Raw genomic sequence first — 27,913 nt, 5'->3', positions numbered from 1 at the left:
CGAAAGACCCGGGGTCACGAGACCGTTGGGTGGGCGGAGCCAGCGGCCGGGGAGGTTCTAGTCTGTTCTGCCTCTCAGCAGCCGCCCCCTTTACGCGGTCACGCTGAGCTAGCGCCCGGGCTTGGGATCGGGCCGCAGCTTCCGTCGTGCCCGCCGCCTCCCGCCGCCTCCCGCCGCCTCCGGCCGCCTCCCGCCGCCTCCCGCCGCCTCCCGCCGCCTCCGGACCATGGACCCCCGCAAAGTGAGCGAGCTTCGAGCCTTCGTGAAAATGTGCAAGCAGGACCCAGGCGTTCTCCACACCGAGGAAATGCGCTTCCTGAGGGAGTGGGTGGAGAGGTGAGACCCGGGCCTGAGGGCCGATGGGGGAGGGAACAGGGACGGCGGGAGGGGGAACTGGGCCCGAGCTGGCGCGGGGCGGAGGAACCTGGAGCTCGGCCGCGAGTCTCGCTCCCTGGCGGCGACCTCGAGGGGCTCGTGGAGGATCGGGAAGCTTAGACAGTTCAGAGGCAGGGAAGGAAAAGGCAGAGCTGGGTTCCCTCCACTCTGAGGTCGCCAGGGGTGTGTCTTCGGCGAAATACGGAGATGCAGATGGTTGCGGGCAGCAGGGCACTGTAGCCGTGAGGGGGAGGGGTGAAAGCGGCAAGACTTCGCTTTCGCATGGAGTTGTTTTTCTTGAAGTCTCTGGTGTCCTGCTGAGGTCGCAGTGACACGAAGCAGCTCCTTTACGCACTGTGCCTTTAAAAAGTGGTGTGATAATGTGTAAGTCACAATAAAAGTGGTAGCTGTGTTTGATTACTTTTACAATTACAGCGATTCTAAGTGCGTAGAATTATTTTGGGAATCGCTTATTGTACCTCCGTAGTGGCAGTGCCATCACGCCAAACACTTTTAAAAAACTGATTTTTCAAGGACCTACATGTTAACACGATCTATTCTTGTTATCTTTAACTCCAGAGTACGGCGCTACGAGCGTGGAATTAATTGGACAGGCATTGTGCCAGATGCTAGCTAGGAAACAGTATAAGTACAATCTATTTAGGGATACAGATGGATAAGTACAGAAATTCGTCTTGATATTTAGCATGTAATAGAGATTTGTATTCTTCGTATTGGAGGGGAACTTAAGGGAGAAAGGGAACTCTTCCCCGAGATGATTTTTTAGAGTCAGTACCCCTGGTGAGGAATTTAAAAGAGATGACATACAAATTGCATCTCACGGTGATAAATAGTGTAAAGCAATAGGACTCCTAAAAGGTACTACCCTAAACGTTGATTTGTTTATTTTAGTAATATTTTTATAGGGGAAGATGAACCAACGATTAGCCAACATTTGAAAGAATATTTCTTCCAGTGAGCTTGTTCTAACGAAGAAACTTAAGTTCAAATCTATCAACGTTGTCTGTGATGGGATAGTAATTTTTTCCTCTAAGAAGTTTCTCAGTCCTTTTCTCCCCGCACCAGTTTTCTAGCTACTGTAAGATTTTTGCTCATGTTATTTATGTAAAATTCTGCGAACACTTACAATTAGTTACCGTAGTAGCTTAATAACAGTTGTTAACAGTTAATACCGTTTTGCCAGTTGTGCTTTTTAACAGAAAAATGTTTAGGACTAGGAATTGAGGTCTAGATTTTAGTCATTTTCTCTGTTGAGTAACTTGATCCAAAAATGTCACTTAAGATATTTGTATGCTTTTGTCCTCCTCTTATTTACTCATTGGAGAAAAGAGCCTACAATTAATAAGTTCTTAAAATTCCAGGTAAAGCATACCTATACTGCAGGAAGAAGTATCTGGCATCAAGAGTGAGCGTTATATTGAGTGGATACAATGTTATGTTCCACTCCTAGAGAGGTAGAGAGAGGACACTGTGAGGAAAAAGTTAACACGCATCCCAGAACAGTGTTGTAACTTGTGCTGGAGTGATTGTGGCTGTGTACAGAATTCCGATTTATGGTCTGAAAATTCTGTCAAGTATTGTAGTCTCTGAAGTGTATCAGTTCCTCTCTTTTCTGTCTTGGTATCAGTCTTCTTAAAGCAGTCCAAAGTTATAGGAGATACGGCTGAATCTGGAGACTTCTGCGTCCAGTAATATTCCTAAACCTAATCCTACTTTTAGGGTTCCTCAAGTAGAAACCATCTCAGGTTTTCCTTTACTGCATACTAAATTAGTCATGGATATCCAGGCTTAGACATTGAAGAACAGTCCATTTGCTTATTTGCCATAATTTCTACTATTGTTTTTAGCTTAAAATTTTATTTGGTTTTAAGAATATATAAGTTTAATAAATTGAACAAGAGAAATGTGAAGAAAAAAATTTTGGCCCAATAGTCAGTGGGAATCAGGGAGACTACATTCTTTCCAAGAAATATGTTTTGGAATATTTTTGTTTTTCTAGGGGGAGAAGTATTTTCTGATGCTATTTTCTCCTGTATCACAACTCGGTCTACTTTGTATCTTGCAGTTACTTTTTTTTTTTTTTTTTTCCCGGTACGCGGGCCTCTCACTGTTGTGGCCTCCTCCCGTTGAGGAGCCCAGGCTCTGGACGCGCAGGTCCAGCGGCCATGGCTCACGGGCCCAGCCGCTCCGCGGCATGTGGGATCTTCCCGGACCGGGGCACGAACCTGTGTCCCCTGCATCGGCAGGCAGACTCTCAACCACTGCGCCACCGGGGAAGCCCTGCAGTTACTTTTATCCTTTCATTTTATGGCAATTTAAGATCAAAGGGAGTATCTTTGTATTCTAGTCTCCAGCACAGTGCATGCATGGCACATGGCTTTTCAGCAGATATTTTAAATGAAGTGAACAGGATGCATTTGTACCCTCAGTGAATTTAAAATATAGCACCCAGTTTTTTGTACATGTGTATAAATAAATATAGCACAGAGTAGGTTTAATGTTACCAAATTAAGAGAATTATGACTGAAGTCTTGTGTAGTCCCACATAAATGCCTATATTGGCAAAGTCCAGTTTGCAATTTTGGCGGAGAACTATCTTGTTTTATATCTTGGAAGCATGAAATGAAACTTCTGTACCTATAAATTGGTGTTACCTTCCAGTAGTTAACTAGAATTTGGAATGTGAGAAACTCTAAATCTAGTTTATGAATAAACCCTCTTGGGTTTTCCTCCCAAGTTTTAAATTTTTTGGAAACAGTTTCTAGTTTGCAAACAAAATGCAAGTATAGTACAAGGAACTTTTTTCCTGAACTATTTCCAACACTGTGTCTCCATCACCATTTAGGGTGTGTTTTCTGCAAACAAGGACAGTCCTCTGCAGTACAGTCATCAACTCAGGAAACTGATACTGATACATTAATAGTATCTAATCTTCAGAATTACATGTTGCACTTCGTTGTCATGTCTCTTCGTTCTGAAATAGTTCTTCAGTCTTTCCCTGATTTTCATGACCTTGGCAATTTTGAATATTATGGGCCAGTTATTTTGTAGAATTTCCCTCAATTTGGGTTTGTCTGATATTTCCTTAGGATTAGATTTAGTTTAACACATTAGTTGGCAGGACTATCACCTCCCAAAGTTTTAACATAAATTACACTGTTAGGACTGTGTTTGGATGTCACTCTAAATACATTCCTGGATGCTGCATTTTGAAACTTAGGAAAAACACAGTTTAGGAAGTCTGGTGCCTTCATTAAAATTTAACTGCAAAGAACTGGTATTTGATTACTGTGCTCTTTCGAAAAGTTTTTCGGTAGAATAGAATTTTAAAGAATTTTGTCCTGTTTGTATGCTTGTTCCCTATCATTAAACCATTTCACTTTGCTGAATTGCATAGTTAGATGTTTTGGATTGTGTGATGATTTAATGATTGGCACATGGGAGCCATTTTTCCTTATCAAAGGTACTAAGTAACTGAAGATTTTTTTTGTTACTGTCACATTAAACAGAATGGGAAAGGTACGCATTTTTCTTAATTGAATGGTACATACAAGAAATTGCAAATTTTGTTTCTCATTACATTTGTTACTTTGCATTTATACTTTTACTTCATGTTGGCTTTATCAAAGGATACCATTGAGTGAATAGGCAAGCCACAGGGTGGGAGAAGGCATTCGCAACTTGTAAAACTGACAGAATGTGCATATGCGGAATATACAAAGAACACCTACAAACATGATAGACAGCCTAATAGAAGGCTGGACAAGAGGTGAACTTTACAAAAAAGGTTTTTAAAATGGCCAGTGAATGTATGAAAAGAGACTCAAATTACAATAAGATACCACTACACACCTGTTAAAAATGCTAAAAATTTAAAAGATGGACAGTAGCTAAGTGTGGAACAGATGAATTCTCATACACTGGTAATAGATGTGTAAGTTGGTAGGAGAACTTTGGAAAACCAATATCTATTTAAACCCAGTATACTCATACCTTATGTCCAGAAATCCCACCCAACTGAAATTAATGTAAGCATGGCTCTGATAACTCTAGTTATAAAGAATCGATGCTTACACGTGTTTTGGACTAGGTTCCTTACTGTTTTCCAAGTTAACATATCTCTGTTTTACATAAAAGTTAATGGCCTCTTGTGATCTCCAGCTCTCACTGTTGTGGAGTGCTCTTAATCCACCGAATTTTTTAATCACTGGACTGTTGCATGTAGCCCTTATGCTTCAGAGCCTGCCCCAGAAGGAGCATATAACACTAATTCTTCATGGTCTTATTTTTTCCTTATTTTAAAGTTATTTATGTATAACTCACTTCGTTGGCCTGGAGTATTTGGGAAAGAAGGGCTTGCAAGGCCAAGAAGAAATTCTAATGGGTGAAGTTTAGAGGTGATAAGGAGAAAATCTACAGTGTGAGGGGCATATGAATATAACCAAGAAGAATCCTTGTAGTTACTAGTCAGAGGAAACAAATGTTTTGAATCATTATACTGTGACTTCATATGGTTATTTTATAAACTGCCTATTTGAATTTAATTGAGCTATTCTTACTAAATGTCAAACTTTTGATTCAAAAATTCAAAGTTTTGGATTCAAGTATATCTACTGAATTCTAAATTAACAACTTGTACAAATGATTTTGTCATTGCATGTTTCTCTGCCTCATTTCATTTTTCTCTGGGAATGGGCAGAGAAGCTATATAATTAAGTTTACTAGACTTATTGAGACAAGGAAAGGGTTAGATTTTTATTAACCAGTATCCTAAAAGTAAATAAATTTTTAAGCTGAAAGAAACTTACAATACTGAAGCATTCAATGAGTTTACCCTTAAAGGTTTGAAAAGGTAACTATTTAAATATGTAACCTTTTTCTCAGCATAAATAAATGTTGCTTGGCTTACTGAATTTTAGTTTTCTAAACAAATGTCTTTTCTTTCATCTTCCTCAAGCATGGGGGGTAAAATACCACCTGCTACTCATAAAACTAAATTGGAAGAAAATACCAAGGTAAGCTATGAATTTCATTTGTATGTTTAGTGATAAAGTACTATAAGGTTTCTTAGGGATGTTTGTCACCTTCTGCCCTCAAATTGCCATTCCTGATTTCCCCGAGAAATCACTTGGAAGTAAGAGCTTTGTGAAATTTCTATTTGGACATCAAATCTCTATAATCTGATTTAACACTGAGAATGTGGGGTTGAATGTTCACTATGTTGTATAGAGTAAGTGAGAATAAATGCTGGATGTATGTTATATGCATGACCTGTAAGCTCTGTGACTGTGTGCATTTGTAGTCTTCATCTTTTTTTTTTTTTTTTAGCCACTCAGGGCTGCTTGAGGGATCTTAGTTCCCTGACCAGGGATTGAACCTGGGCCCACAGCAGTGAAAGTGCTGAGTTCTAACTACTGGACTGCCAGGGAATTCCCATTCATCATTTTTGGTTGTTTGTTTGTTTGTTTTTTAGCACGTAGCATAGTGTTTTTGTAGATACTTTATTAATATTTGGAAAGTAAATGAAAAAACAGCCCAAATTAGTTACTCTCAATTTTTTCTGCCCTACCACCTGAGGGATATTTCTGAGTGTGGCTCATGGAGTTGCTTTAGCATATTTGCCAAAAAGGTGTGTACAAACAGGAGGAGGTTGCTGGTATCTAAAGTTTAGAGATGGGGGTGGGGGAAGATGTACTCTTAATGCTCCCTTGGGACTTCCCTGGTGGCGCAGTGGTTGAGAACTGACCTGCGAATGCAGGGGACACTGATTCAAGCCCTGGTCTGGGAAGATCCCACATGTTGTGGGGCAGCTAAGCCTGCGAGCCACAACTGCTGAGCCTGCGTGCCCCAACTACTGAAGCCCATGCACCTAGAGCCCGAGCTCTGCAACAAGAGAAACCACCGCAGTGAGAAGCCCGGGCACCGCGACAAAGAATAGCCCCCGCTTGCGCCACAACTAGAGAAAGCCCATGCGCATCAACGAAGAAGACCCAGTGCAGCCGAAAATAAATAAATTAATTAATTAATTTTTTTAAAAAAGAATGCTCCCTTTGGAATTCCTTTTTCTCCTATTTTCTGCCTTCATGTCTAAAAGGTTTTTTTCCTCAGTCTTCTGACTAGCTGTCTTAAATTGATAAGAAAATTTGCTGTTTTATTATTTAGCATATCTTTGAACAGTGAAATGAGAGAAGTTAAGTAAAAGCTTCAGAAGAAGTAATTCTTTTTTTTGGTGAGTCATTTGTCAGAGTTTGGTAGATTCTGAGCCTTAGGTAAGATATTTTGCCATGTGGTAAACGTGTGAAGACAAAATTGTATTAACTTATATCTCTGCTAAAAAAAATTTTATTTTGCGAAAGTAGTATGTGTTTGATTATGGAGAGTTGTGGACTACAGTGCCTGTTAAGGGTGTCACATAATATGTGGTATATCCACTTTATTAGCTTCCTAAAATCCAAAATTTTTTAAATTCTAGAACTCATTTTCTAAATGGTTTGGATGAGGGACTGGACCTATACTTAATTTAATTAATTAATTAATTTTTATTTATTTATTTTTTGGCTCCGTTGGGTCTTCGTCGCTATGCGCGGGCTTTCTCTAATTGCGGCGAGCGGAGGCTACTCTTCGTTGCGGTGCGTGGGCTTCTCATTGCAGTGGCTTCTCTTTGTTGCGGAGCATGGGCTCTAGGTGCTTGGACTCAGTTGCGGCACGTGGGCCCTACAGCACACGGGCTTCAGTGTTGTGGCACGTGGGCTCAGTAGTTGCAGTGCATGGGCTCTAGAGCGCAGGCTCAGTAGTTGTGGCGCGTGGGCTTAGTTACTCCACTGCATGTGGGGTCTTCCTGGACCAGGGATCAAACCTGTGTCCCCAGCATTGGCAGGCGGATTCTTAACCACTGTGCCACCAGGGAAGTCCCTTTAATTTAAAAAGAGAAATAAAAATAGAAAACAAAAGCTAGTTTACCAAAACAAAACAAGAAAGAGCATCAACAACTGAAATACAGTGTATCTGAATAGTTTATACATAAATCGGTATAAATTAGTAGCATATATGTTGGGTGTGTTATTAAATGCTGATAGCATTGTTTGCCTTCCTTTTGCTAGGAAGAAAAAACGGATAGTAGGAAGGCGGAGGAAAACATAAAGACAGACGAACCATCAAGTGAGGAGAGTGATCTAGGTGAGGAGATGGTAGTTAGTTTGTATTTGATAATCTCATGATATGGTCCTGTGTTGATTTTTACTAAATTGACTAAATCAGTGCTATCTAATAGAAGTATAACGTGAGCTACATATGAAATTAAAAAATTTCTAGTAACCATGTTTTAAAAATTTAAAGCAGTTGAAATTAATTCAAGTAGTATATTTTAAACAATATGTAAAATGTTAACATTTCAGCATGTAATCAATATGGGAAAATTATTAATGAGCTGTTTTCCTTTTTTCATATTAGGTCTTTAAATCCAGAGTATTTATAGCATATCTCAATGCAGATATTACATTTTTAATGGAAATACTTGATCAGTATTCAGACTTTATGAAATTTGTATTTGAATAAGTTGGGTCAGATACCCAGGTTTTTCTAGACATATGTAAAAGTTATCCAATAAATGAATCAAGTACCAAAAAATTATTTTCCTTTAGTACCTGCATCTGTGTTAATAAAACTGGTTCAGTTTAGAAGAATTGATGTCTATGCCATGGGCTTGGGGTTTTATTTGTTTGGTTTGGTTTTTTTAGACTGCAGACTGACAAATCTCTTCATAAATTTGGAGGTCCTTTAAGACTATAAATATATACCCCAGTTATTAACTGGGAAGCCTCTTAATTCACAGAACCTATCTAAAAGCTAAAAAAAAAAATACTTATTTTTCAAGTTTTGAGTCCGTTGATCTTTGGTATATTAGAAACGGTTTGTTGTTTGGGGGCTTAATCAGATCTCTTACTTTTTGTAAAATTGTTTTAGTCTTACAGTTTTCTAACAGTTACCATGACTAATATTTTTTTAAAAATTAACTCCATCTAAAAGCATTTTGTGCAGGAATCAAGCTGTTTTATAATTAGAAAAAGTTACAAGCTCAGTTCCTGTTAAAAATTGATTAAAAATTTATTGTTGGATGTTAATTCTGATTTCAGGTAGCCAATTTTAATTTCATTCTTTTTTGACTGTTGAGAGGAAACTGCTTTTATCAAATTTACTCTTTGCTAAAAATGTCTCCTAATGTTTATTGTTTAAAAAAATTTTTGATATATAACAGTTACTTTGTTTTGTTTATACAGTTGTCCATCATGAAGTTTGCAGCATAGCTCTTTGTAGTGCTATCTTTGGGGGTCAGTTCTGTACGAGTAGTATACCTTTAGTTTAAAATTTATCCATACTATGTCTTCAAAGGCAGAAAATGGTAAAATTAAATATTTTATCATGATTTACATCAGAGTATCACTATAACTTGTGCTATTTAAAATATTTTTTTAAAAAACATAGTATATTGGTGTGTAGAACACAATATTTCAACTGAATCAGTTTGTTGACACTGACTAAATCAGTATGTCTGTGTAATATGTAATAGAAATAGAAACTATGCACTTGCCAGAGTACCTACTACAATATGATAATAAGTACCTTGCATTATGTGACTATTAAAATGAAATATAGTTTTACCAAAACAATAAGATTGTGTTTAACAGGGAAATATTTTACAGTGTACCAGTTTAAATAAAATTAACAAAGTAAAATATTTAAATTAATCTAGAGTAAAATGTTCAGTTCATCAGTTGCACTAGCCAAGGTTAATTAATTTTTCATAGCCTCGTGTGGCTCGTGGCTACTATATTGGATAGCACAGGTCTTATTTTCATTTTCTTAACTTCAACAGAAATTGACAATGAAGGTGTGATTGAACCAGACACTGATGCCCCTCAAGAAATGGGAGATGAAAATGTAGAGGTAAGTTCAATGGCTTATTTTCTGCTTGCTGCCAGGAATGTGAAAGCCTACCTACTGTAATAATTTTATGACATATCTCTTCTAGGAAAAACGCAAGTTGAATCTTTCTCTGACTTAAGGCATCTAGGAAAGCATTTTATTATTTAAAATATTTGTGAAAATTCCCTTTATTTTTAATCATACTCTCTAACAATCTCTGAAATACTTGTTTTCTGTTTACCTATTTCAGTTTGCATCTGGTTCAACTGCTCTTGAGACTATAGAGTTCATCTAAAATTTATTTCTACGAGTGGAATTGCCCGTTAATGGGATATCTATCGCCAGTTTTCTAAAATGGTTTTGTCCCAACAAAAGATAGTGCCCTCAAGGTGGTAAAAATCGGTTCTTGGGAGGGGGGCTTGAAAAAAACTTAGGTGTTAAAATGGTTAGTGGTACTCCAGAGGTTCATAGCACATTCACATATATGCACTATATCTGCATTATTAAAATGGAGGGGGTGAGAAAAAATTGCCTAAAAAGGCTCTTTGGGGGTTGATAATGAAACAAATGAAACAATATACTAATTGCAGCTTAAAAGATTGGTCCAATATTCTCACCAGTTCTTGATATCGTCATATTTCATCTTTGCCAGCCTTACTATGTGAAATGATATGTCCTTGTGGCTTTTAAATTTGCATTTTCCTGATTTCTAATAAAGTTGACATATTCTCATGTTTATTGGTTATTCACAGGTGTTTGTGAAGTCTTATTCTGACTTTTCCAATTTTTTTTTTACTGGTTCATCTCTTGCTGATTTTTAAGTTCAGTTTATATTCTGCTAACAATTGATGCCAACAATTTGTCATCTGTGTGCTCCACATTTTTTTCTACTAGTTTGTGGTTTCTCTTCACTTTCTTTACATTGTCTTAGTATACAAAGTCTTTTTAAAAATTTTTTAATTTTAGTGGAATATAGTTGATTTACAATGTTGTTAGTTTCAGGTGTACAGCAAAGTAATTCAGTTATACATATATATCTATTAATTCTTTTTCAGAATTTTTCCCATATAGATTATTACAGAATATTGAGTAGTGTTCCCTGTGCTATATACAGTAGGTCCTTACTGGATATCTATTTTATATACAGTAGTGTGTGTATGTTAATTCCAAGTCCCTGATTTATCCCTCCCCCCATACAAAATCTTCTAATGCAGTTAAATTGAAAGTTCTTTTATATATTACGCTTTATGACCTTAAGGTTATAATTGCTGTAATATATTGGTTTTTTCCTTCTGAAAATTTTATGTTTGCCTTTCACCTTTAACCATCAACACCATAATTGAAAAATCCTTTTCCTCACCAATGCTAAAATACACAGTTTCTATATATGTGTGGGTCTGTTTTGGTGTTTTCTTGTTCTGCTTGTCTAATTTTTTTCCATGCACTAATAACACATTGTTGTATTTAGCTTTATATTAAGTCTTGTTATCTTGTAGGGCAAGGACCCCCAACCCTTTAGGAGTATTTTTGGTTGCTATTGGCCCTTTGTTCATCCATATAAATTTTAGAATCAGATTGTTATCCTCCTCCGTTAGAATTGCATTAAATCTAAATTAACAAATGGAGAAGCGACATCTCCTCATTGTTGAGATTATCCATGAATGTGATACCTGTTTTATTTTTAGGTCTTTTTTAATGTCTTTAAATAATTTAACTTTTTCTCCATAAAGATCTTGTGCATCTTTGTTAAGAGCGAATATAAATACTTTGTCAATATTTGTTTAAAAAAAAATTAATCATGTTCTGTTTATTGATGGTGCCGTTCATCTTGGTGTGTCTAGGTTTATAATACTTTTTGTTTATCCTACTTGGGATTTACTGGGCATCGTAAATCCTAGGGTTAACTTTTTTTAGCTCTGGAATATTTTCAGCTAGTATCTCTTTCAAAAATGGCCTCTTTCCCATTCTCTCTACTCTCATTCTGGAGCCGTAGTTAGATACAGACTTTTTCACTATTAAGTTCCGTCTCTTTATCACTCTGACGAATTATGTATGCTTTCTTTGTCTTATCAGCTGTTCCATTGATGTTTGAGTTTGAATGCTTGTTTTTCATTTTGATACTTTCTCTTTGATTCTTTTTTTTTTTTTTTTTTTTTTTTTTTTGAGGTATGTGGGCCTCTCACTGTTGTGGCCTCTCCCATTGCGGAGCACAGGCTCCGGACGCGCAGGCTCAACGGCCATGGCTCACGGGCCCAGCCGCTCCGCGGCATGTGGGATCTTCCCGGACCGGAGCACGAACCCGTGTCCCCTGCATCGGCAGGCGGACTCTCAACCACTGCGCCACCAGGGAAGCCCCTCTTTGATTCTTTTTAAAGGCCACTTGGTTATTTATAAGTCTCTTGCTCCTTACTCATTTTCAGAACTTGCATTTATTTTCTTAAACACATTAAATTCTTTATCGGACTGTTTTCCTGGTCTTATTCTCCTGTTATTTTTCCTGACTCTTGCTCATTGAGGTACTTTGTTTACTGTAGTTTGTGTGTGTGCGTGCGCATGCACGTGTGTGTGTGTTGACCATGAGTTCTTGTAAACTTTACCTGTGGAAAGGTTTTGAGGCCTGAGTACAAGGTGTGTTCCTCCAAAGAGAGAGATGTTTGCTTCCATCAAGACGCTGAGTTGGTGCGACCAGCTCAAGGATTACTTCAGAATGGTTTTTTCGTTGCTTATTTAACTACAGAAGTAACGTGAATTCCAGTGGAAAGGCTGGCTTGTGGTTATGAATTTTCAGGGGAGATTTCTTTTTCTTCTCTCTAGGTTTCCCTCTTTGGGACAGGTTTATTTTTTATTTATTTATTTATTTATTTTTTTAATGACATATGTCATGAATTTTTAAATTTATTTATTTATTTATTTGTGGCTGTGCTGGGTCTTCGTTTCTGTGTGAGGGCTTTCTCCAGTTGTGGCAAATGGGGGCCACTCTTCATCGCGGTGCGCGGGCCTCTCACTGTCACAGCCTCTCTTGTTGCGGAGCACAGGCTCCAGACGCGCAGGCTCAGTAATTGTGGCTCACGGGCCCAGTTGCTCTGTGGCATGTGGGATCTTCCCAGACCAGGGCTCGAACCCGTGTCCCCTGCACTGGCAGGCAGATTCTCAACCACTGTGCCACCAGGGAAGCCCGGGACAGGTTTATTTTTGATATACCATTATGCCTGCAGGTATAGGCATTTGGGGTTCCAGATATGTTTTCGAGGATGTCTGATTAGACAACATACATTTGTTTCACCTGAATCTAGACTTTGTTTCATGTGTCCTGCACTATCTTCAAAAACAGAACTGCAAGGTCACCCAGTTTGACACCTTCCACAAGGGTGATAGCAGATGGAGCACTTGGCACCTGGCTGGATTTCAAGCCTTCACTTTATTTTGTTGTTTGAGGATTTCTACGTTCTTAGGCCAAAGATGGCTTTTATTGATAAAAGGTGTGTTTTAGACTTGTTCAGAGTATCATGTGCATCATATTGCCATAAACTGAAGTCGTCTTTTTGCAAATTATCCTGGCTCTGTAGGATGTCTTATTATGTGGAAAAGTGTGTTTTCCTTTATTCTTTTTAAAAGTTTTAGTTTGTCCAAAACTTGTAGGGATTTTTGTTGGAAATGCTTTGAATTTATTGAGTAACTTGTGGGTAGATTGATACAGTTGATAAATTTTTCATGAGCACAGTATATATCTGTCCTTAGATAGAATTTAATCTTTTCCCCCACTCCCTCCCATGAAAGTCTTGTGTGCTCTTAGAATGGTATCTTGTTCTATTATATTATAAGTGTTGCTGATGTGGAAGAACTCTGGGTTTGTTTTTTATTTTGCTCTTGTATTCTCTTGTTGTTCTCTTCAGTAAAGAGAACTTTACTGAATTTTCATAGTAGATCTAATAGCTTGTCAGTTCTATTAGATTTTCTAGGTATGTGTATAAAGACAGCTGGTATTTTCCTTCCAGTTTTTAAACGTATCAAATCATTTTCTTAATGATTAGCCAGCACCTTCAGTAATATTTTACAGTGATCGTGATGGAGTGGATTTTTGTTTGTTAAAGAAATCGCTTCTTGTAGGACGTTTGCTATATGTTTTCATTATTAATAATCATTGTACTGTCAGCATCTTGTACGCTGTTTGTTCTATCTAATATAGGTGCTCAATAGATGTTCATTGGACCAAAAGAATGAGACATTTCTCTTCTAAGATTCAAGCCTCTTAGGAACTAGCTTTTCCACTTGTGGGGAGACTGGGTTTTAGTACAGGTGTACCTCCAAGATCTCATTGTGAGTTAGGTTCCAGACCACCACAATAAGGTGAGTCACACAAATTTTTTGGTTTCCCAGTGCATGTAGAAGTTATGTTTACACTATACTGTAGTCTATTAAGTGTACAATAGCATTTTGTCTAAAAAACAATGTACATATCTTAATTTTAAAATACTTTATTGCTAAAAAATGCTAACCATCTGAGCCTTCAGCAAGCCATAGTAGCAACATCACAGATCACCATAGCAAATACAATAATGAAAAAATTTGAAATACTGGAAGAATTGCCAGAATGACACAAAGTAAGCAAATGTTGTTGGAAAAATGGCTCCAGTAGACTCACAGCGTTGCCAGAAACCTTCAATTTGTAAAAAGTGCAGTGCTGTCTGCCAAGTGCAATAAAACGAGCTATGCCTGTACTTGTGAATAACTAGAAAGGATTTGGTAAAAACTAGGGCAGAAAAACCTGCTCAGATCGGGATGGAGGGAAGCAAAAGTCATGTCTAGGGCAGAGTATAGGGAATGAAGTTTATTATTTAGTATGAAAGATTAAAATGTATCCTGTAAGATTTCTTACTAATCCTTTATTATAATTATCCTCTTTGTTCCCTTGAGACCAGAGAAGAATGAGTGGAAATGGGGGTTGTGACTACCACATCCCTAAGAAAGTCTAAATTGTTTCCTCCTTCCCTTTGCTTTTCTACTACTTCTTAGTTGATTTTCAATTTCCCCATAGATAACTGAGGAGATGATGGATCAGGCAAATGATAAAAAAGTGGCTGCCATTGATGCCCTAAATGATGGTGAGTGATTTTTTTTTTTTCTCTTTGCTACATTTCCTATAGTAGTCTGAATATTCTCTTCTCTACTTCTCCGCTGCAGTAACTGTTAATGGTGGGAAAATGGAAGGGAACTTAAATTTATTGAGTATATGGTACTGGAGGAGAAAGCGTCCTGTCCTCCACTCATCCCTTTCCCATTAATAAAGAGGCTGAAATCACTCAGGTATCAATTATCTTGCCTCAGGGCGTGTACAGATCCTGATTGTAACTCAAAGACTGTACTTTCCTGACTATAGTCTAGTGTTTCTCCACTGACAAGAAGCTTTGGAACCTTCTTTATAATAAAAGCCTGATGGGAAAATCTTAAAAAAAAAAATAATAATAAAAGCTGAAAGGTTTTCCCCAAAAATGGTATTAGATCAATGATCCTCAACTTTTTACATAGTAACACCCTTGACAGATATTGTCCATCGATACAACACTCTTGTTCTAGTTTCTGCATGTTAGAACCCCTTCAGAAAATCGTATCAGAGTGGGAGAGTGCTGGTAGTATTAAGTATTATGTTTAATTAGTTAAAATTTATAAGAACAAATTATTTATTAACTTGGGTACTGTGCAAACCCCTTTATAGCTGTGTGGTGTAGTGTGTCACAATGCCATCATTGAATAGATGCTATTGTATAATGCTATTGTGCATTTGTACTCATTCTTAGACTTAGAAGATGGCTAAAGTTTTATTTTAGAATAGTTCAGTATTGATTGCTGTTCAGGTTCCTTTTCTTTGTAATCCCACCACCTTCTTAGCTTAAGTCCTTATATGTTTATACTATTGCAGTTACCTTAATAGTTTGTCTACCTGACATGTCTCTACTTCATTGCTTTCTATTCACTGTCCCTAGATCATTCTTATTTAGAACTTGTTTTTATTGGTACACACTCCTTTGCTTGTAACCTGTGACTAACTTTTGTATACATTTTGAAGCTCATCGTAGCATTGGACCTGCTAGAGTCAGATCCTATATTTTCCCTTCCCAGCCTTACTCTTTTTGAGTATTAACCTTCCATTCCAGCCAGACCTCACTTTCCTAGAATGTTCCTTTACTTGTGCTTCTCTGTAAAGCTCTTCTTCACCTATTTCAACTTTTAACTTGTACCCATCAATTCATCCCAGCCACTTCTCTTTCTGACCATTCCTTTTCCACACTAATCTTTTCTTAATTTCCCTACCACCTAAGATTTCTATTTACCTAGCATATAATTGTGCCTTCTACATTCCTGCCAGCTTTATTATATTTTAATGTGCATTATTTCATTAAAATCTCATACTAGTCCCATTTTACAGATCAGTGAATAATCTGAGGGCTTAGAGGGGTTTTGACTTGCCCAGGATCTTACTGTGCCATACTATCAGCTCATTATTTTTGTCACTTATTTTGGCATATTGTCTTGTATTTTTTTTAATTTACTTATATATTGTCTAAGCAATATTTAACAAAGTGAAAATGAAGCAGCCACCACCTAATAAGTCACATTTTTGTTTTTCCTTATTTTTTTCCAAGCTATGTTTATGTGTAAATATAGCCTAGTTCTAATTTTAGAATAGGTACAATTTTATGGTGTATCTTACAGGGATAAAACACTAGTATTATAAGCTAGGGATTATAGGTTCAGGCCCCACCTGGGGTCAGAGAGGCAGGAATATAGTTAAACCCTGGGTTTAAGGAGCCCAAGTTCCTGGGTTTGAATCCCAGCTCTGGGGCTTACTAGCTACGTAAACTTAGAGAAGTTACTCTCTCTGCCTCTGTTTTTGTTTCCTCCCTTGTAAAATATGGATAATAATACCTACCTAATAGGGTCATAAGGAATAAATGAGTAAATGTGTATAATATGCCTAGAATAGTACCTGGTACTAATATTAAGGTACTGGTACTATTCTTAAGACCTTAGTGTTTCCAGCTGTCACATTATTAGAGGTATTTCTTCTATGCTTTTTCCGTTTAATATATTTATTCAACAAGTATTTATTGAAGGCTTACTATGTTCCAGATGCCGGATATACAGCGGGAAACAAAGCAGACCAAGTTCTTTACTTTGTAGACTTTATATTTTGGGAGAACAAAAATAAACAAATTTATAATATAAAGTTAGGTGGTAATTAGTGCTATGAAGAAAAATAGAGCTGAGTAAAGGGATAGTCAATGATGGAAGCTATATTTTATATAAGGTGGTCAGGAAAGCACCTGATGAAGTACAGGGAACAAGCCGTGTAAAGAAGCGCTTTTGGGGACATAGCGGGGAACAAATACAGAGGTTAATTGGGAGAGCGTTGGGGGCAATTACGTGTTCAAGGAATAGCAGAAAGGCCAGACTATCTGGAGTGTGCTGAGCGAAGGGATAAGAGTGGTAGAGTTGAGGTCAGAGAAGTGCTTGGGGGTGGGAGATGGATGGTGGGAAGGTGGTGAGGAGGACAGATGATTGACAGCTCACTAAAGAACTTGGTAGATCATGCTAAGGATTTAGGATTTTATCCTTGATTATGCAAAGCAATTGAGGGTTTTTTGACTAGGAGGGTTTCATAGTGAGAAGAATTTACTTTTGAAAAGGATTGTTCTTGCTACTCTATGTAGATCAGATTTTAGGGGCAAATTAAGGGGTATGTTAGTTCATTGGAGAAGTAGAAGCCAAGACATGAGTTGGTGTGGCAGAGGTATATTAGGAAAATACCTGTGAGGCAAGGTGGGGGAGCAGGGAGAACTGGAGGAGTCTGGGAGGACAGTGAGGCTATCATGTAGGTCTTACCCCTCTGTAGGAGAGATGGAAGGTTGTGTAGGAAAAGTCTTCAACTGTGTGTGTGTTTCTAAAAGTCTAGGCAAGCCAAGGTTGCCCATTAGAGGAGTTGCACGTCTCACAAGAATGGGCCTACCTGGGTATCCTTCCTGTATTCAGCCATTAGCTGGGAGCAGCTTATGGAGTAGAGCCTTGAGCCTAGAAGGCGGCGTTCTCCATCAGTTGTGCTCACTGCAGCAAATCTAAGGTGCATTTTCATGACTCCACAGAGGGAGGGAAGAAATTTTTGTAGTCCAGGTAGCTAATGATGATAGCTTTGCATTGGGGCAGAGTTTCCCAAACTTGCTCTGTTTATAGTGTCCTCACCATTTTCACTTTTTCACAGCACTCCTAGGCCAAAAGAAATACATAAGAGTTTAGTTTACAATGTAGTTAGGTTCAAACAATTTAATAAGTATCTGTGCCCTAACAAGTTAGTGATTGTTTGAAAAAAATAATACAGACAAATGGAAAGAAAATATATTTAATTTCATTCTTTAATAACCATGTTTTCTAGTAACCTGTGGATATATGTTGGGCATTAAACGGCTTCTCAGATCTTGGAATCAGATTGGACGTTGCCACCCTCACTGCTCCACATCTCTTTTTCTACAGTTCTTGCTTTTTTTATCATAGAAACAACTTTTTAAAAAAATAATAATTAATTAATTAATTTTTGGCTGCGTTGGGTCTTCGTTGCTGTGCGCAGGCTTTCTCTAGTTGCGGTGAGCAGGGGCTACTCTTCGTTGCAGTGCGCCCGCTTCTCATGGCAGTGGCTTCTCTTGTTGCAGAGCATGGGCTCTAGGTGCGTGGGCTTCAGTAGTTGTGGCACGCAGGCTCAGTAGTTGTGGCTCGTGGGCTCTAGAGTGCAGGCTCAGTAGCTGTGGCGCATGGGCTTAGTTGCTCCGCGGCATGTGGGATCTTCCTGGACCAGGGCTCAAACCCGTGTCCCCTGCATTGGCGGGCGGGTTCTTAAGCACTGCGCCACCAGGGAAGCCCTATCCTTTTAACTTAATGGATAAAAGAAAATGTAATTAATAGAATAAAATTGACTTATCCTTTGATTTTATCTAAATTTAAAAGCCAATGAGTCCTACCAAGAATGTGGTATTCTAATATTTTTTAGGGGGGTTATGTTCCCCAAAATTGTCTGTCTTGAGTGATTTACAGTATAGGTATGGTAAAGATTTTGCTTTGAAGAGCCAGTTTTGTATGTTAATTTAGAAACTAGTCTTACTAGGCTAAAAGGGAAATGTGAAAGGCTAATTTAAGAGACCAACAGTTGGTTTTTTTTTTTTTTTTTTTGTGGTACGCAGGCCTCTCACTGTTGTGGCCTCTCCCGTTGCGGAGCACAGGCTCCGGACGCGTAGGCTCAGCGGCCATGGCTCACGGGCCCGGGCGCTCCGCGGCATGTGGGATCTTCCCGGACCGCGGCACGAACCCGCGTCCCCTGCATCGGCAGGCGGACTCTCAACCACTGCGCCACCAGGGAAGCCCCCAACAGTTTTTATTAATATTTTTTATCCACTATTTCTCAATAAACTTTTGTTTCACTTTAGGTGAACTACAGAAAGCCATTGACTTGTTCACAGATGCCATCAAGCTAAATCCTCGTTTGGCCATTCTATATGCCAAGAGAGCGAGGTGAGAACTCTAAATAAAAACTGATTTCTGCTTATTTGTTTAGATAGAATTGCTTCTGTGGCAACCCCCAAAAAGTTATTGTTTGAAATGAATACTTTTTAATATCATACTTATTTTTTAGTGTCTTCATCAAATTACAGAAGCCAAATGCTGCCATCCGAGACTGTGACAGAGCTATTGAAATAAATCCTGATTCTGCTCAGCCATACAAGTGGCGAGGGAAAGCACACAGGTAAATAATGAGACTTAGTTATTTTCAGAGCTCTTTAAGTTTAAATCTGATGTTTTAATATACCTTATTTAAAAAAAAAATTGTGGGATTTCCCTGGCTGCCCAGTGGTTAAGACACTTCGCCTTCTAATGCAGGGGGTGTGGGTTTGATCCCTGGTTGGGGAACTAAGATCCCACATGCCTCACAGCCAAAAAACCAAAACATAAAACAGAAGCAGTATTGTAACAAACTCAATAAAGACTTTAAAAATCGTCCACATCAAAAAAAATCTTTTAAAAATTGCCTAAGGATTTAATTTTAATGTAATACATGCTCAATATGTAGAATTGAGAGACTGTCATAAGGAACAAGTAAGAAAATAAAAATTCTTTTCACTGCTTCCATTCAGTGAATACCAGTGTTAACAGTTTTTGGCCACATATAACCAAATGTAAGGTAAGGATTTTTCTCAGTTATCTCCAAGAAAAGAGAGTGGCTTTATATCAGTGTCTTATAAACTTTCTGTTATTTTCAGACTTTGTAACTTAACATTAAACAACCAATATATTATGGAAAAAGGAATATACTAGCTTCAGACTACTTCGATCACTGTTAGGTCACATGAACAGTCAGATAAGGGGGAAAATAAAGAGGTGAATTTAACCCAGATCAGTAATCAAACCTGGAAGCAAAACTTAATATACAGATGAGTCTTTGTGGTTTGGGATGAAATGTCCTGTGCTATTTACATCTTACATGGATTGAAAAGGTACTGTGCTTCAAGTGTGGATGGAGATGAAGATGAATATGTTTGGGACCAACTGTATTAGGTGACTCAAAAAGTAGCTCTAGTGATTATGAAGACAGATGTCAAAGATACAGGTAAAAGATTGGAAAATTTGTATTAATGCTCTCTGGGTATATGAAAGGTCATGCATTGTTGTTGATTGTCTTGAGATCGACCCCATTGGTCTTTGAGCATTTCTTGGCCTTCTGGTGTAAGAACTCATTTTGTACTTTAGCTTGGAATAGACCAGGGACTTCCCTGGTGGTCCAGTGGTAAAGAATCTGCATCCCAATGCAGGTCCCGGACGCAGGTTCGATCCCTGGTCAGGGAACTAAGATCCCACGTGCCACAACTAAGCCCCAACTCAGCCAAAAAAGTAAATAAGTAAAAAGTAAATTAAAAAATACATGCAGGGCCTCCCTGGTGGCGCAGTGGTTGAGAGTCCGCCTGCCGATGCAGGGGATACGGGTTCGTGCCCCGGTCTGGGAGGATCCCATATGCCGCGGAGCGGCTGGGCCCGTGAGCCATGGCTGCTGAGCCTGCGCATCCGGAGCCTGTGCTCCGCAACGGGAGAGGCCACAACAGTGAGAGGCCCGCATACCACAAAAAAAAAAAAAAAAAAAAAAAAAAAAAAAAAAAAAAAAAAAAAAAAAAAAAATACATGCATATAACATCAAAGAAAGCCATTAAAAAACAAACAACTTGGAATAGACCATTTCTCCAGAAAATCTTGGTTTGTTTTAGTAGGGATTATTTTGTGGGAACTGAAGTTTGGCCACTAGGTATGTTTATTGTTTCCAGGATATTGTCATTGTCATTTCAATTAACAGAAAAAACATTTAAAAATAATGATTTTAGGGAAAGAAATTGAGAAATTTTGGGTTTATACTGATATTCTCAATTAAAATTCAACATTAAATGTTTTCCATTTTGTATTTTAGACAGTATTCTCCTAGAATCATGCCTTAAAAATAATATACCCTTTAAGTAAAGTTTATTTTGCGGTTCTTTCTTATCCTTAGGATATGTCTCACTTAAGATATACAGTCAGAATACTGGTTTAAAAATTACTTGAATTAATTTTTCCTCTATGGTTTATGTTGTTGATGTGATAAATAGTTAGCCTCTTTTTATTTCTGTTTGTATTCAGGGTTTGGGCTTGCTTTATTTCTGTCCTTTCTGATTTAATTTTCTTATTTGAGTATGTAAAACATTTGCATGTTTAAAGAGTCAAAACTGAGTTAATAGGTATACCCAGAGAAGTCTCATTTCCATTGCTATCTCCTCTACTCCATATTTACCTATCTCCACCAGCCTTTAGTTTCTGATCCATCCCATCTCTCCTTTTTATTTTATTTTTTATTTTTTATGGTACGTGGGCCTCTCACTGTTGTGGCCTCTCCCGTTGTGGAGCACAGGCTCTGGACGCACAGGCTCAGCGGCCGTGGCTCACGGGCCCAGCCGCTCCGCGGCATGTGGGATCTTCCCAGACCGGGGCACGAACCCGTGTCCCCTGCATCGGCAGGCGGACTCTCAACCACTGCACCACCAGGGAAGCCCCCATCTCTCCTTTTTAAATAACATGTGCACACGTGTTGTTTTCTATCCCATATAGAAGGTAGCATGCTGAATACACATCATGTTAACCCTGTTTTTAATGAGTTGAAAGTTGTGGCTCTATATAATTTTAAAAAATATAATGTGAATATTATATTTTAAAAATAAAAAAATAACTGTGAATTAAAACAATTTTTAAAAAGCTTTTAAACATTTTTTAGTAGAACAGCTTCACAGTTACCATAGAGGAAATTTAAACTCCTAAATTTTTATGGAGTGGAACATAACTAATTGAATTGGTTCATGAAAATTTGTAGTTGAATATCTAAATCTCTTCTGTAACAGTCTTTTTTTATAATAAGGAAGTAAGACACCATGCTACATAAGTGAATATGTGTAAAAGGCTCCAAAAATTACTTAAAATCTGTTTCAGACTTTTGGGCCATTGGGAAGAAGCTGCCCATGATCTTGCCCTTGCCTGTAAGCTGGATTATGATGAAGATGCTAGTGCAATGCTGAAAGAAGTTCAACCAAGGGTATGGTAAAGTAGAGAAGGGAAAAGTCATTACTAATGGCTCTAGTACTTAACACCCTAGCAGTAAATTAACTGCAAAACAGATGGAAAGAAAAAATCGTTGGAAGTTATAATCTGTAATCACTTAAATTTGTGTTGAACTCAGGAAATCTCATTGGGTTTTCATGCTTTAATTTCTCATGCAGTATTACGGCAAGCTATGTTATTTTGTTTGCAAGCCTGCAAAATCATAACCAGAAGGTTAGAAATGGAAAAGGGGCATCAAGTTTACAGCAAAAGAACAAATAGAAAATTTATAAAATGCAGCCCAAGATTGAGTCTGGTTTGTCCTTATTTCTATCTAAAATTGTTAGTTAAAACAACTTTCAGCTTTGTGGGAAGTTCAAGAATTTACTGTCAGAGGCTTTAAGATGGTGGAAGTTTTATTGAATTTAATCTATCAGATGATTTGATTTTCTTTCTTTTTGTAACAGGGCTAACTCAGCAAGGTTATCAGATGAGATATTCTAGAACACAAGGTTCTTAAAAAATAATCATAAACAAGCTAAAATAACGGTTGAATATTATTCTGTGAATAAATACTAGATTCCAAAAGTTTGGCATGGACTATGTACTAGTGCCTGGTACATATTTTCTCTTGATTCTTATAGTTAAGACTAACATACTTCTCCCTGCCCCCTCATTTTATTGATGAGGAAAACTTCAGTATAGTTAGACTGTGGGAAGTAACTGGTATGTGTGTTCCCAATCTCTGCCTTCCCATGGCAGGTATCAGGCAAAAATTGTCATGCAATTTGACATCTATTTGTCATGCTTGCACTAGGTAATTGTTTGAAATTTTTAACACTTTTCTCTAACTTCAAATCCCAGCCTCTTTTCTTTGTTTCACAGTAGACTTGTTAAAGCCTGAGTTAGGTCTTTTTCTATAGGGTAAATCTAACCCATTTTTCACAACTATGTGTTGAATTAAATCTCTCCACAAAGAAAGTAATTCTTTAACAAAACCATTGATTTGTGCTGGCCTTATTCAACTTTCAGAGAAGACATTTTTCTGTGGCTGTTTCTTCCCTAGGCCCAGAAAATTGCTGAACATCGGAGAAAGTATGAGCGAAAACGTGAAGAGCGAGAGATCAAAGAAAGAATAGAAAGGGTCAAGAAGGCTCGGGAAGAACATGAGAGAGCCCAGAGGGTAAGGTTTCTATACTTAAACCATTAAAGCGAAATATAGTAGATCAGACTTTTTTGGATATCATTCTAATTCCTGGCTCTTGTTAAATAAAAAGAGCTGGCTGTAGTTCTGTGGGATAGTGATACTACTCAAAGGAAGTTTTCCTTCCCTTCATTGCTTAGTCTTCAAATTCTTAAGTGAGTTTGTATAGCACCAATTTATATCCTTGTTTGTGTTCTCCTAAAATCAAGACTTTTTCCTGATCAAGTAATTAATTTAAAACTTGGCAGTATTAGGGCTTCCCTGGTGGCGCAGTGGTTGAGAGTCCGCCTGCCGATGCAGGGGACACGGGTTCGTGCCCCGGTCCAGGAGGATCCCACATGCCACGGAGCGGCTGGGCCCGTGAGCCATGGCCCTGAGCCTGCGCTTCCGGAGCCTGTGCTCCGCAATGGGAGAGGCCACAGCAGTGAGAGGCCCGCGTACCGCAAAAAAAAAAAAGAGCATTTACTCAGGGGGCTTCCCTGGTGGCGCAGTGGTTGGGAGTCCGTCTGCCGATGCGGGGGGCATGGGTTCGTGCCCCGGTCCGGGAGGGTCCCGCGTGCTGCGGGGCGGCTGGGCCCGTGAGCCGTGGCCGCTGGGCCGGCACGTCCGGAGCCTGTGCTCCGCAACGGGAGAGGCCGCGGCAGTGAGAGGCCCGCGTACCGCAAAAAAAAAAAAAAAAAAAAAAAACTTGGCAGTATTATTTGCTTTCTTTAGGATGCAAGCCCCGATATTTTAAGTTTTATGATTACTTCCGTTGTAATAGTGGATTCATAGCTATTTAAAATTGACTCTAGTTATTTTTTAGTTTTAGTTACAAATCAAAAATATTACTTGAAATCATTACCAAAAGTAATACTCATTGAGAATCCAATTGAAAATTGTTTTGTTGGGAGATGGGGTGTCTCCTTTAGTCCAACATTGCCATTTGAAACTTGTCATTCTTGTAAGTCCTCTAACTAGTTTATTTTACAATTTTTTCATGGTTTTGCATGGATAAGGTAGGCGTGGACAGCAGACTTCCCCCTTCTTATTATATAATTTATTTCCTTTTTGTATTAAAGGAGGAAGAAGCCAGACGACAATCAGGAGCTCAGTATGGCTCTTTTCCAGGTATTTTGAAAGAAAAATTAAAACTCTTAATATTGTAAATAATTGGGTAATATTCTGATTTGGAGGCTCAGGTATGTACATTGTATTTTGTACCATTAGTCCCTGGAACACTGAGTCTTTAGAATGTCAGCCTCTAGAAAGTTTCATTCTTGTTAAAAATTTTGTTAGTGGAAATACAGTATATTATTTTCCTCATATGTTGAGCAGTATACTTTTTAAAAATAGATAAAATTTACTGAGGTCTGAGCATTGTATTTTATTAAAAGACTATACGAATTTATTATGATGTAAGTATTAATTAGAGTATTCCTAAATGGCCGTAATGGAATTATGTTCTATTATACATTGATATTCATGAGGATACTAGGTAAAAGCATGGAATCATTAAGCACAAAAAGTTCCACATCCAGCATAAAATTAGTATATCAACACATTCTTCCCATTCTTGCAAATGTCAAGTGATCAGACATTACTAGTGAGGCAAAGCCTTGAATGATAGCAGAGGCCTATGCGATACAGGTAGAAGAGCTGTTAAAAAGGCACTCCGAGGATGCTTCCTGAATGAGGCAGTGTGAAATTTACGTAAAGCGAAGAGAGTTTTTTTAAGTTCGTAATTGTAATGGGGGATCAGCAGCTGCAACTAGCTTTCTTGTAAAGGTTTATAGAGGCAGCTGCACACCACTTAGGCTTCCCTTGCTTAGAATTTACCACATGGTCAGAGGCTAGAATTGGTAGCCTCTAATCTGAAAGGTCATGTGCAAGCAACTAAAAAAAAAAAACAACGAAGGAACATACATTGGGGATGACTTGGAGAAAAAGCAAGAAAATAAATTTTAGGTCATAGCTTACTTTCTGTTTATAAGATAATATCTTATATCAGGTACCTTTGTTTTAGAAAATGACCACTAATGTGGACTAGTACTAGAGATAATATTTTGTTATGTGGGTTTTATTATATGGATTTGACAAGCAGACTGGCTAACTATTGTTACCTTGGGTCAGTAATTTTTGTAGAAAGTAGTTTTAAAAAGTCAGCAGTAGCATAAGAAGCTAGAAGTTGTTTTCAGGCCCCCGATTAGATCTCCTTATCTGTGATTGTTAGTTATTTATGGGCACGTTTGTATTGTTGACACAGATGGAAATCACTGTGTTATAGGTGTTTCTTCTTTATGATAGCTTTATTTGTAATGACCCTTGATCTGTAGATTAATGTTACCTGTATTTCTTTTTAGGATGTCCCTATATTGGTGTTAATTGTGATTTTAGGATACTTCCGATGGACATAAAGGTTTATGATAGTGAAAAACTGAGTAGAAAAGTTTGGGTTTGTAATCTAAAAATATACTGGGAGAATTAAATCTTTTTTACTAGAGCATTGTTTTCAGTGTAAAAAAGAGACACCAGGACTGCTTGTTAAAAATGAAGATTTTCAGTTTTACTTTCATAAATTTTGAGGCAGTCAGGGTGGAGATTAAAATCCACAGCTTTTTTTTTTTTTTTTAATTTTGGCTGAGTCCTGCAGCTTGCAGGATCTCAGTTCCCTGACCAGGGATTGAACCCGGCTCGCGGCAGTGAAAAGCACTGAATCCTAACCACTAGACCACCAGGGGACTCCCAAAAATCCACAGCTTTTTATAACAAGCATTTCAGGTAGTTCTTGAAGGAAGCAGTTAGCTTAGGGGAATATAGTTTTTTTGGGGGGAAAAAAACCCCACTAAACTCTTTTGAATTAACTTTAAATTGAAACAGACAAATAATATTAAAGAATGAGAATGTAAGATACAAGGTGACTTACGAGAGTTTTTAATTTTATAATTCCAAGGGACTGTTAATTTTCTCTCTGAGGTAAGACTAGTTTTCTTTTTAAAGTTTTGTAACTAGGAAAAAAATATTTACAGCCTTATTTTTAAATAATGTTAAAAATTGTGTCTTGTTACATCCAGTTAGAATGTTCAGACTACTTTGTGTTTAGTAGCACCCTTGTTCTTTGTGCATGCACATGTGTTATTTTAATCAGGAGGAAATAGTGTATGCTCAGACTGCTTGGGAATATGCTCGGTGTCTGTACAGATCTTTCATTTATTCTTGTAGGTGGCTTTCCTGGCGGAATGCCTGGTAATTTTCCTGGAGGAATGCCTGGAATGGGAGGGGGCATGCCTGGAATGGCAGGAATGCCTGGGCTCAATGAAATTCTTAGTGATCCAGAGGTTCTTGCAGCCATGCAGGTAAGACTTGGAAGAACAAAGTTGGACTTTATATCACTGAGGCATTTCTTTCATAGTTCTATGTGGAGACAGGTTAAGGTTACTCTGTTAGCCATATTTTATTGAGCTGAATTACCAAATAGCTTATTATGCAGTTGTGACATTCATGTTCTTTTTTTCAGAATGAGTAGCTTAAGTTTTTAAAAGTGGTTTATAGAGAAGTACTCTGTAATAGTTGGTAATTATATCCCGTTGTCCTTTTCTTTGTATCAAAATTGTATATCCTTTTTTTCATTGTCTGAAGTGACATCATTGAGTTGGAGTTGGAAGTACACATTAATAATATTTACGCTTCAGGGACTTGTCCAAACCTGAGTTGACTTAGCCATGACAAAATTTAAAGGTCTGAATAAAGAGATAGGATTTAGGATAACAAAATTGATGACCCATAGAACATTTTTTTAATACTAAACATATATATATATATACACATATATATATACAAAGACACACCTTTCTTTGCAGGATCCAGAAGTTATGGTGGCCTTCCAGGATGTGGCTCAGAACCCGGCAAATATGTCAAAATATCAGAGCAACCCAAAGGTTATGAATCTCATCAGTAAATTGTCGGCCAAATTTGGAGGTCAAGCATAATGCCCTTCTGACAAATGAAGCCCCTGCTGAAGAAAAAGCAACTTAGATCACCTAATGGATGTCGCAATAATACAAACCAGTGTACCTCTGATCTTCTCATGAAGAAAGCTGGGGTGCTTTGAAGATAATCCCTACCCCTCTGCTCCAAATGCAGCTGAAACATTTTACAGTGGTTTGCCATTAGGGTATTCATTCAGATAATGTTTTCTTACTAGAAGTTTAAAACTTTAAACAATTTTTAAACCTTAAAAATATTTAAAACAAAAGGGTGTGTTAATCCCTACTATTTTCTTTACTAATCATTTTGTTTTTTTTCCTTTGAATTAGTTAGGCAAGGAAGATACTTCAGTATGGAAGATTTATTGTTCAAGTTTGAGTGAAATAAAGATTTATTAGTGGGAGGCAAATGTAACATTTAAATAGATAAAGTTTGAGTTGAATATATGGTCACTGAGGCATTTTGATTTGTCTTTTTAATTGCTTTATTATTTTAAATGATTTGCTTCCATGAAACTCTTGGGACCACCAGTATTGCAGTAGGACCTGGGTAGGGACTGGAAGTACTTGGCAGGGCAGCAGTAATCTTACTACATTTTATATAATGTGTACCCTTGTGCAGATGCATTTAAATCTTACACTGGTGAAAGGATGATTTTTATACTGCTGCAGTAAAATTGGATTACTTAGCTCTTTTCTTGTCTGATATCTAAAATAAATGTTTCACATTTACACACAGGGGAAATAAGGGAATACTTTTCTTTTTGTATTTCTGTGT

The 27,913-nt window shown here is 37.8% G+C and overlaps 1 protein-coding gene across 1 annotated transcript; it reads left to right on the top strand.

Moving 5' to 3' along the window:
• Positions 1-215: 215 nt before the first annotated feature.
• ST13 (ST13 Hsp70 interacting protein) lies at positions 216-27,873 on the top strand. The gene is made up of 12 exons (XM_079714315.1): positions 216-336; positions 5,354-5,411; positions 7,497-7,572; positions 9,269-9,339; positions 14,354-14,420; positions 18,786-18,870; positions 18,992-19,102; positions 21,859-21,961; positions 23,033-23,149; positions 24,232-24,280; positions 26,372-26,505; positions 27,010-27,873. The coding sequence occupies exons 1-12, from the start codon at positions 227-229 to the stop codon at positions 27,136-27,138; spliced, it is 1,110 nt and encodes a 369-aa protein (XP_079570441.1). The 5' UTR covers positions 216-226; the 3' UTR covers positions 27,139-27,873.
• The last annotated feature ends 40 nt before the right edge of the window (positions 27,874-27,913 follow it).

The sequence above is a fragment of the Hyperoodon ampullatus genome, assembly GCF_949752795.1.
Source record: "Hyperoodon ampullatus genome assembly, chromosome: 11".
Classification (NCBI taxonomy): Eukaryota; Metazoa; Chordata; class Mammalia; order Artiodactyla; family Ziphiidae; genus Hyperoodon; species Hyperoodon ampullatus.
This window is presented reverse-complemented; position numbering and strand designations above follow the sequence as displayed.

Excerpts from the sequence above, each read along its gene's own strand:
- ST13 (XM_079714315.1), top strand. The coding sequence starts at position 227 with ATGGACCCCCGCAAAGTGAGCGAGCTTCGAGCCTTCGTGAAAATGTGC. Across the intron at positions 14,421-18,785 it reads CATTGATGCCCTAAATGATG|GTGAACTACAGAAAGCCATT; the intron begins GTGAGTGATTTT and ends GTTTCACTTTAG. Across the intron at positions 23,150-24,231 it reads AACATGAGAGAGCCCAGAGG|GAGGAAGAAGCCAGACGACA; the intron begins GTAAGGTTTCTA and ends TTTGTATTAAAG.